Genomic DNA, 10,374 nt, shown 5'->3' with positions numbered 1-10,374 from the left:
AAGTAAAATTTTAAACTGACATTATACTGAAACAACTCAAGCTTCAGAGGAAATTCCTATCGTATCTTCCTACCATATCAAGAACAGCAATTTAGTAGTTCAGGTTACCAGCTGGTTTTTTTAGACAACTGGTACCTTCCCAGCACATTCCAAAGAAAACAGAGTCCTTTTGTAGAGCACCCAGAGTCTGGAAATAATTTCAGTCCTTCACTGGATTTAAAGCTTTATTTATAGAAAGTTCACTGCATTAATGGCAGCAATATTTGCGTTGCATTTAAACTCAGCACTAATATGTTAATATTTACATTTAGATAACACTTAAACCAAAACAAACTAAACAGCCACAGTTTTAGAGCAGAAAGACAGACGTACAAGTTACAGACAGACTTAATAGTAAAAGTAATCACAATTATTTCACTCTGGCTGATTTAGTCCAAAGGTCTATTATTTCTTAATCAGATTAGCAGGAAGAGTGGATTTGTCCAAGTCATCAAAATATGGATGGTTCAAGGCCATTTTGCCAGAAATTCTTTTTGCAGGATCATAAATTAACATTTTCTGGAAGAAAAAGGAAACACATTTACTACTCATGAAATGGGAACTAAAATCACATTAAATAGGTAGATATTTAACCACAGTAATAACCAAGTAACCGTAAAGCTAACTTTTCCCCTGCGTTCCACCATTTCTCATAGAAGGAGAGGTCACTTCCACCTACAAGTTGGTGGTAGATCAGTAGTAATGCATATCATCCCAGAAAGTTGGAAAGTAAAGAAACACTTATTTTCCCATTCAATAAGCAGGCCTAGGCATGTATGCACCCAACTAAATCCAGAACCAGGCACCACTAGGTAATGATTATTAGTCTCAGCTTCTCAACTAAGGGAAATTAATAAGATTTGAGCAGTTAAAGACCCAAATGCTTACAAGGACACGTAGTCCTATGCTTGTTTTGTTAAACTAACATTGAAGAAACTGATGTCAAATTGCTTTTACTCATCTTGGTGCAGCAGTTCACAGTTAAAATATAGGAGTGATCACTCAGTTACAGAATCTAAACAGGAAAGTAATATTCAAGCAGGTAGTACTGACGAAACCCAGAGTTTGGAAACTTGAGTTTCTTTACAATAAGTTACTTCAGTTGAAGACCTCAATAATAAAATTGATGAGAGCAAAGAGAGGGGATACCAGAGCCACTAAAATAGCCCTCAGAACTTTCTAGAACAGGCAAGAGATTTGTTTTGGTAGCAGTTTTAAAAAAAACAACCCACATCTACAGTTTATATCATATAGCCAGGGGGAAAAAAAAGGAAAGGAATAAAGTATTTAGCAGTTTTCTACTAGACCTAGAACTAGCAAATTCTCTGCAAAGTCTTTTTGCTTTTATTTCTCCTTACTAAAGGAAAGAACATTTCAAATTCAAGTAATCAGGGTTCTACCAGTTGCTTCTCCCCCAATACCCATAACAAATTTACCTTCCAGAAAAAAAATCTTAACCAGTATTACTTTGCCCAGTGTTCAGTCTTGACATTTAACTATCTATAGACTTCATCCTACAGGGTGTCTTCCAAGTTGATTTAAATCACTGAATTTGCATTTATATTTCTGCACTCCTGCCAAAAAGCAACACTGTCTCTAGAATTAACCTTCTAAGTCCGATTTTGCCTCAAGTGACAGGTTCCCATTAGTTATATCCCAGAACAACAGTATCCTATAGCTAATAGTGATACCAAAGGTTCTCTTAAAATTGACTCAGCCAAAAAAAAAAAAAAGTAAATTTCTCTGGAAAAGGGATGGTGTGACATTGAGACTACAGCACTTCGGCCGATAGATTAAAGTGACCATTTCTTCTCTGAGCATCTGGAAGATAATTTTTCCTGAAACTTAGTGTCCAATAGACCAAAGCTTTTGATGGCAGCCATTAAGTGCTTTGAAATGCTGGCCATGGAAGTCATTTAGCTAATGAAGGTCTTAAGTTTAGAACCTCATTCAAGCAATTCATCTTAACACAAAAATATGTAACCCCTTTTCAAAGATAGCTATTTTACATACTACTTCCAGCTGCAATAGTCTATAGAAGGAGAAATTAACATTTTCATTGACAAATCCGAGCTTGTGCTCTAAAATGAAATATTTGGGTTTGTTGCCTTTAAAAGTTACATTAATGCTTCAGGCTTAAGAGTGCCATAGGAAACATAAATGGATTCCAGATGCCTAAGAATTCAGCCACATCACTGTCACCGGGTATTAATAGAAAGCTAAAGTTTCAAAATTTATTAATTTAAGGCAAACTCTACAACATTTTACAGCATTTAATATGCTTTGAGATTAGTAGTGTGTTAACACTATTTGAGGAACTCAGAATTTTTTTGCCTTTATTAGCAGCAGCCCAAAACATTGGTTTTACACAATAAGCCACAACTAAGCTCAAATGAGTACTTAGGCCAGTTACATGACCATCAACAACATTCACTTACCTATTCAATTGATTTTAGTTTGTAAATACACTCAGTAACAATTTTACTTCACACTGATTTAATAACGATGTTGTCAGTGGACACAGAGGAGTTATTCCCAGCTGAAGTCAGTTATCTCTGTAGAACAATACTGCTACAAGGTTCAAAGAGCTATTCAAAACAACTATGTTTAACAAGTGTTGTTCAGGTTGTGGCTCTGTTCTCACAAAGAAAAACTGTGGTCATTTGAGCTTCTTGGGCAACACTGCTGCAGAGTATTTTGACATAGCCATATCAGTATAGGTAAACTACTTTGTCTGTGACTGCTTAAAAGCATGAGCCAGATACACAGGCAGCCACTGCACAAGGTTCCCCTTCTACCAAGATAGTTCTGAAGTGAAACTTATCTTAAGACAGAAAGAGCACCCACCCAACACCCCCATAGGGAAGTCTGCACTGTATAAATGCAGCTTTAGGATAAGTCACCAAGGTACATCCATATACTTAGGTGCATCTAAGATCACACCTAAGATGTGATCTAAATTAGTCCACAGTGGCAGCACATGAGCTGGAAGAGCACTAAATGGAGAAGCCTCATGAAGACCTTGTAAAATAAAAGCTTAGTGTGGTAGTTCAACTGCATGCCCACAGACCTACAGTAATGTCACACTAGGCACAAAATATACCAATTAAAAATTTAAAGCTTTTTGGCTGTGGTGGATTAACTCAAAATTTAAAGGCATCGAGACAGACAGTACAAACTGACTTAAACTAAGGCCCTGCTTTCACAGCTAATCAATAAATTCAGCTGTTTCCACCATTGTGCATTCAGTTAAGATCACCATGAAAGCTTAATGAATAGAAGCCCACCAAGATTAATTCACATGCTACCATAAAAGAAAAACATTTCCAACTGGATCAGCAGTCATACAGCCACACATCATAAGAAAGAAATTGGAATAGTCAATGGAAAGCTGTGTAATAAAACTACAAATAACTAATTTGACATTACACTTCTACATAAGAATTAATGTGTGATGATAAAACAGGAGTCCCCTTACCAGCAGCCTAGTTTTTCTTTCATGTAACAGAAATTTAGGGGTAGTGGTTTTAAATTGAAAGAGGGGAGATTTAGATGAGATATTAGGAAGAAATTCCTTACTGTGAGGGTGGTGAGACACTGCCACAGAGAAGCCCAGAGAAGCTGTGGCTCCCCCGTCCCTGGAAGTGTTCAAGGCCAGGCTGGATGGGGCTTTGAGCAACCTGCTCTAGTGGAGATGTCCCTGCCCATGGCAGGGGGGTTGGAACTAGATGATCTTTAAGGTCCCTTCCAACTCTAACCATTGTATGATTCTATGATGATTAGTGCTGGCACCAGGAGGGTGACAGCTACAGTTTGTCAGCAGGAGCCTTCACTTACACTTGTTTGTAAAAGGTCGTCCTCACTTTCAAGTTATACCTGGCATATTAGTATAAAAAAAGCTGAGGCATAATTGCCTAACGAGAAGAAAAGTAGTCTAGTCATCTATTATTTATGAAAGAAGTGAATCAATGTCACACAAGGTGTCAGTTCTACAAGAGTCACAGCCCATACCACTGCTGATAGTTTGAAGACCCCCATATCCTCATTCTAGCCCAAAGCAATTAGTATAGCTCTATGTATTCTAGAGTGTTTGAAACAACCTGTTGTTTCTTACTCAGCAGTTGAAGAAAGACTACTTACAGACAGCAGATCGAGGCCATCTTCATCTAAGTTTTTGACATGTGTTCCCAGGCTGCTAGGTTTCCATTTTGGGAATGTGTTTTTATAGTCTTGCAGGGATTCCACTTCAGGCCATACCTCATTGTTGGGGGTACCTAAAGCTCTGTGCAAGCACAAGTAAAATATTGAGCAGTTTAGTCTGAAATGTGTATACACTACTGTGATTTTACTAAGTGCACAGCATCATTGTGCAGTGCTGCTCAAGGAGCAAGGAAAGGTTCAGCCTGACATACCTGAAGATTCTGAAGAGCTGGTCAATCTCTGAGTCCCCATGGAAAAGTGGCTTTTTAGTTGCCAGCTCTGCAAATATGGTACCTATGCTCCATATATCTACAGGAGTAGAGTAACGAGCAGATCCTAGCAACACCTCTGGAGACCTGTACCACAGTGTCACAACCTATTGAACAAGGAATTTTTTTTATCAGTTTATAGAACCAGATCCTCTAATTGACTGCAAGCACAATGGCTCATTATTAAGAGCATTCGCAGTTTTCATTAAAATAAGAACCAGCGCTAGAAGTTTTAGAGAAAATGCTAGTTTCTAACATCATTTAGAGATAAGCTTATCAAACTCCTTGCAGTAGTTTCTACCACAGGCAAAGCAGTTGCCTACGCTACCTCCCAAAGAGCAGGAAGCTTTTAGTACCAAGTCACTAGAACTCCAGTGCTTTGTGAAGCAAAAACACCCTTATGAGACAGTGAGCAACAAGTTCTGGCCCATCTGATTCATCGTCAAGGTAATAGTGGGATTCATAAGGTGCTTTGGAACCTTAGAGTGAAACTGCAGTCAGGGAGATGGAATGCCATTCAGTAAAACAAAACCAAAATACAACTATTTGATACTGTTAGTTTATGACTTCAAAAGCTCCTTGATTCTTTTTTAGCTATTTCCTATTCAGTTATTACCAGGAAGCTAGTAAGCATTGTCCAAATCACCAAGAGGATGTTCCAACTCACTCACTTCATGAGTGTATACCCGCACTGGAATTCCAAAGGCTCGAGCCAATCCAAAGTCTGCAAGTTTAATCACTCCCTTGTCATCTATTAAGAGATTCTGAGGTTTTAAGTCTCTGTGCAGAACTCTTCTTGAATGGCAGAAGACAATACCTTGCAAGATTTGATACAAGTAACTCTGCAGAAAGGATGAAATGAGAGAAAAAAGGAATAACCTTTAGTACAGTGCAAGATAAAGCGTTCCCTTACATTAGCTATACCCATAGTAGCAGGAAACGGAGACCCAAGGCATTGCAAATATTGAGTTAATATCAAAGCCACAAAAATTATTTCTTTACTTAAACTTAGTTTAAGGCTGTTTAATTTCAGTAATTAAAAGAATTTGAAGTGGCATTTGAAACCAAAACTCCCATTCATCTTATTATCCACAGCTGCTTTTTTAACCTTTCATTTCTCCTCAAGGAGTTAATTATACCAAAACCTACAAAGCTACAAGCAGCTCTTATTTATCTTCTTTAGATTAATTTCTCTTATATAAAAGAAATTGATCTCATTACCTTAACACGTGAACGTTCCAAATACTGGCCAGATGGAATAGTATCCAAGTATTTCTTGAGATCCATGGAAAGGAACTCAAAGACAAGGTACAGTCTTGAGTCCTGCATAAGAACATCCTGAAGACTAAAAATTGAATATATAATTAACTCAATTGCAAAACACATGGCCTCACAGTTACATTTCCCCTCTCAGCTGACATCTCCAGCTTCCTCTTATGAAAGCCTTAAAAAGCTTTCACTCTTCAAAGATTAACAGACTTAGTGAGTTACACTGTCATCTGGAAAATCAAGTATATCTGAAATAATGTCAGATTGAGATAAACACCTTATAGGCTTCCTCTTAAACTTATGTTCCCTCATGCCTAGTATCAGACACAGGAAGTCTGAGGAAAAAATATTGTTGCTTTTAAAAAAAAAAAAAAAGAACCCAACAACTGTAACTGTTGGTGCCTAGCTTCCATTTGAAGCTGACTTAGTACAACAGGGCCTGAATTACTAGGAGGGTTTAAGGGAATATTATAATAGGAACCTAGTAGACACAGCAGGATTTGTCCAGATTAATATCCTTAATAGATGAATAATCTTTAATAGATTATAAAGGTTCCTAAACCCAAGTGTCCATACATTGAGACACTACAGGGCTGGAACTTGGCCAGTTTTAAGGCACATTAGAGATAAATTATATTGCTGCGTGAAAGAGCAAGTAAATACTTTGTGGGGAAGCCAATAGCTATGATCAATTCTATGTGTCAGGTAGTCACATGTGGAAATTCTACTCCTAGCTCAGATGTGCCAGCTATGACAGCATCAAAACACAACATGTAAACCTCTGCTACGAAACAGCAAGGACGTGATTGGTGACAGAGACTCACATAAGAACACTAAGGTCAAGTGATCTATTCCAAGGCAGCAAATAAAGTTCAAAGACTGACTAAAGTAACATCTTAAACCAGTTTTCATGAGGTACGCTGTCTCCGTTCTGAAAATAACCACCTACATTACAAAATCAACAAAAATTCGTTAGATTACTAGAGGCAGTATGGGGAAGTCTTAAGTAGAAAACTAGCATAAACACCGGATTTGGGATTATAGCTATATGCTGCAAAGCAGACACTGTATTAAGCTGAGTAGCTCTAACCTCACTAGAATGATGGAAAAATAATTTCTTATCTGAAGGGACCTAGTGCCCTTCAAAGAGTTTAGCTAAATACTAGTTTATGCATACCAGACTATATTGGGATGATGCAGCTCTTTTAATAAAGAAATTTCCCGGATAGCAGTACATGGAACACCTTCCTCCTCACTTTCTAGACGTATTTTCTTCATTGCAACCACTTGGCCTGTGGTTTTGTGCCGACCTTTATACACAACACCATAGGTACCTGAACAAAAAGACAGTGAAACGCATATAGGAAATACCAGCTTCAGGTACAGAGAAGTCATTGGAAATAAGAATTACTACATAGGCAGGAGTCCTTCCAGTCAGGTATCTTTTGATTAAGTATTTGGTTTGATTACGATCTACAACTTAGTTTTGGCAGTTTAACCGTGTAGTAGTTTTGTTTGTTTAAAGCATGCCACCCATCATTTGTTAGGGCAGGGTACTTAGTAGCCGAAGTGTGAAACTTGAATATTTGGAAGATGTAGTTGTAAAAAAAACCAACCTACTTGCATTTCAGGTTGACCAGTTTTCAGACAAGATCACTGTATCTTTTCATCCTGAAGGGGTTATGATTTTGCCATTGATACCTCATATTAAAAGGTTAAAGGTTTAGCTGCAAAAAAAGTAGTGCTCCCTCTGCAAGCAGAGACCTACCCATCCATCGGTCAGATCTATAGAAATACCTCTAGCACAATCCTCAGAGCAGGAGAGAGGGTAGTGCTGTGGGTCTCAGCAGAAGCTAAAATTGTAACCAGTAGTAAATCTCAAATCAATCATCTATTTTAATCATCAGTGTTCACAGAAGTAGAATCCTCAACAAATCAAGACAGCTTAAATATTCTCTTTTCACACTTCTTGAAGCATTAATCCCTCAGATTGAGTTCAAACAAACTAATTTCTTTTGGGAAGAAAGATTAATGCACAAAGCTTAAGTTACAAAGCTTTGTTGTAAGATCCAAGCCCGTGCATTTTTGCAATTACCTTAGAAAGCACCTTCTCAGAGTAACATAATGCAAATTTTCAAGTGTACATAAGGCTAAAACACACTGACTTCTACATTTAACATCAGTTGGATTTCCAGTGAAAAAGGAGTTGTGACTAACATCCACATTGAAGCAATCTTCTTAGTGCCTTATAGTAAATTAATTGTTAAAATTCACTTCTTAAGACATTTACAGTGTGCTCTTCCTCTCAACAAGGATAGTGACCAGATATAATCAGAGCAGAACAATCCACAAACCACTACCCCCTACCAGCAGCTCCCAGCAAATTAAGTATAGCATGCAGTACCACTTCAGGAGCAACTGGTACATGAGTTCATATACAAAGGAATGGAGGACCTTCCTAAATTGAAAAGCTGGTTTCAGGCCTCGGAACATATTTTATTCTCCTCTTGGAAGAAAATTACACCATTAGCCATCAATATGAAGGCAGACGCTTTTCAACACCGATCAGTTGTTTCAAATAGACCATGCCACCTTCCAAAGAAGGGCAGTCTGAAAGCTTTTACATATAGAGATAATTACCAGTTAACTAAAGGCTTATTTTGCTAGTTAATTGAATCTCAGTAGTTCCTCTAATAGCCAGAGTGCACAGAACTTGTGACATTTGATAAGTCAAACTGTGGAGCATCACAAGACTCATGGTTCTCTCTATACTTACCTTCCCCAATCTTCTCTATTTTAGTGTAATCATCCATTGCTATGGCTATCCCTGAAACAAACAGGAAAAGAAAACCATGAGGGTGAACAGTTGCTGTCCTGAATGCAGCCAAGTCACTGAAATTATGGCAGGTCTTTGGAAGCTAGTTGTCTTGCATAATTAGGATATGACATGGAACAATTATGGTTCTCCTTAACAAAAATGCAGGGTTTTATTCAGGGTTCCAACTAGAACAACTACATCCTCAAGTATGATTAAGCATCAGCTCAAAGGAAAAAGATGCTTTTGTGAAGGAAGCTGCTCCAAGCAAGTGAGAAAACACACCCTACTCTTTAGTTTTATACAGTTACTCACTAGCAGGAACCCTGCTACCTAAAATCAGAAGGGTTGATGTTAGCAACATAGGGGAACACCAGCCCCATATCATATGGTAAGCACACAGTACCGTCTTCAGAGCTACGAGCCGAAATACCTCGACGGGCACAAGGTCCTGGGAGGTGCTACTCCCCCACACCCCCACACCCCCGCGGTGGGGCCGGCACTTGACACCTTCCATGCTGCCCTTGGCCTCCTCCATGGAGCGCTGCTGGGCTTTAACCCCGGGTTCAGAAGCGTTAGGAGGTAACGAGCGAGGCTGGGGCTACCTCCGGCTCCGGAGGAGGTTTCCGCGCCAGGGGCAGCCGCTCGGCGAGAGCTCGCCCCCAGCCCACTAACCGCGGCCGCGCTTCCCTCTCGGTCCAGCTCCCGACCCGCTGTCACAGGCCGCGACACCTCGAAGAGGCCCCCGGTGAAGACAGAACTCGCCCCGGAGGGCTCGGGCCCCTGCCCGCCTCCCTCCCCCGGTCAGGAGGGCCCGCTGGCAGACCGGTGAGCATCCACCCTGCCCCTCCCCCCAACCGTTACGCGGCCGCACGCACCAACAGCCGCCGAGAAGCGGCTCTCCGACCCCTTCGCCGATCCGGCGCCGGCCTGAGGATTCCCACCCGGCCCCGCCGGCCTCCGCTCGCCCTCACCCGAGGAGCCGCCGCCGAGCCCGCTGCCCGCCGCAAGGACCTCCCTAGGCTGGCCGAGGGGGCGGGCGCGGCGCATTCGAACCGGCCGCCGGCCCCGCTCCACCAATGGCGCCGCGCCGAGATGATTCAAAGGGGCCAATCAGCGCCCGCCCTTCCGACGGCGCCAAAGCGAGGCCGAAAGGCGGCTTTTGCTTCCGTGGGGAAAAGCGGCGCGGCCGGGCGCGGCGAGCTAAGGATGTGCCGGGCGTCCGCTTGGTTGGCGGGCGGTGCGGGGGGGGGGAAGGCTGGGAGCGCGGGCGGGCCTTTTTGCCCAAACGCTGCCATACGAGGGCACTGGCGCAGTGGGTTGCGCTGGGACGGCGCTAATGGGCAAACTGGTCGCTGCTCAAATAGCACATTAGGCTGTTCGCATGGTATGGGGAATATAATCGTATTCGGATCGAGCTAGGCTCGTGGCTGTAGCCGCTCCTTCTAAGCAAGCAAGTCTTTTAGATTTAGATGCTGCGTCCGGCCAAAGCATAAATTTCGTTATTTCTGGCTGGAAGGGTGCTGACCTGTGAAGCACTGCTGTGACTTTTGAAGCTGGTTTTAAAGTACAGGCATTAATAAAAGGTCATTGGGTAATTTAATTCCCCAGAAGCTGGGACATATTTAATTTGTCTGTAGGCAAATTGAAGTTGTGTATCGCCGTTCCCAGATTAAGAACAATTAGTCCCTGTGCTATCACAGCTTCCGAAAGAAGGGTCAGGAATGTAACTGGAGAGGCACCTGCAGCCTTTGACCGGGGAGTCCTCTGGCAGTTGCAACC

The 10,374-nt window shown here is 41.4% G+C and overlaps 1 protein-coding gene across 1 annotated transcript; it reads right to left on the bottom strand.

Annotated features, from left to right (window-relative positions):
- Nucleotides 1-209: 209 nt before the first annotated feature.
- On the bottom strand, nucleotides 210-9,592 carry CDK1 (cyclin dependent kinase 1). Its single transcript, XM_074154532.1, has 8 exons — nucleotides 9,471-9,592; nucleotides 8,554-8,604; nucleotides 6,955-7,111; nucleotides 5,730-5,853; nucleotides 5,180-5,350; nucleotides 4,452-4,615; nucleotides 4,180-4,321; nucleotides 210-558 (listed from the first exon to the last, which is right to left on the bottom strand). The coding sequence occupies exons 2-8, from the start codon at nucleotides 8,588-8,590 to the stop codon at nucleotides 445-447; spliced, it is 909 nt and encodes a 302-aa protein (XP_074010633.1). The 5' UTR covers nucleotides 8,591-8,604; nucleotides 9,471-9,592; the 3' UTR covers nucleotides 210-444.
- Between the last annotated feature and the right edge of the window lie 782 nt (nucleotides 9,593-10,374).

The sequence above is a fragment of the Numenius arquata genome, chromosome 10 (assembly GCF_964106895.1).
Source record: "Numenius arquata chromosome 10, bNumArq3.hap1.1, whole genome shotgun sequence".
Taxonomy (NCBI): domain Eukaryota; kingdom Metazoa; phylum Chordata; class Aves; order Charadriiformes; family Scolopacidae; genus Numenius; species Numenius arquata.
Note: the sequence above shows the minus strand (reverse complement) of the source record. Positions and strands in the feature narration are given on the sequence as shown.

Coding starts and splice junctions, on each gene's coding strand:
- CDK1 (XM_074154532.1), bottom strand. CDS start 8,590: ATGGATGATTACACTAAAATAGAGAAGATTGGGGAAG. Junction 7,112..8,553: donor AATAGAGAAGATTGGGGAAG/GTAAGTATAGAG, acceptor CTTTTTGTTCAG/GTACCTATGGTGTTGTGTAT. Junction 5,351..5,729: donor TGGAACGTTCACGTGTTAAG/GTAATGAGATCA, acceptor TCCTTTCTGCAG/AGTTACTTGTATCAAATCTT.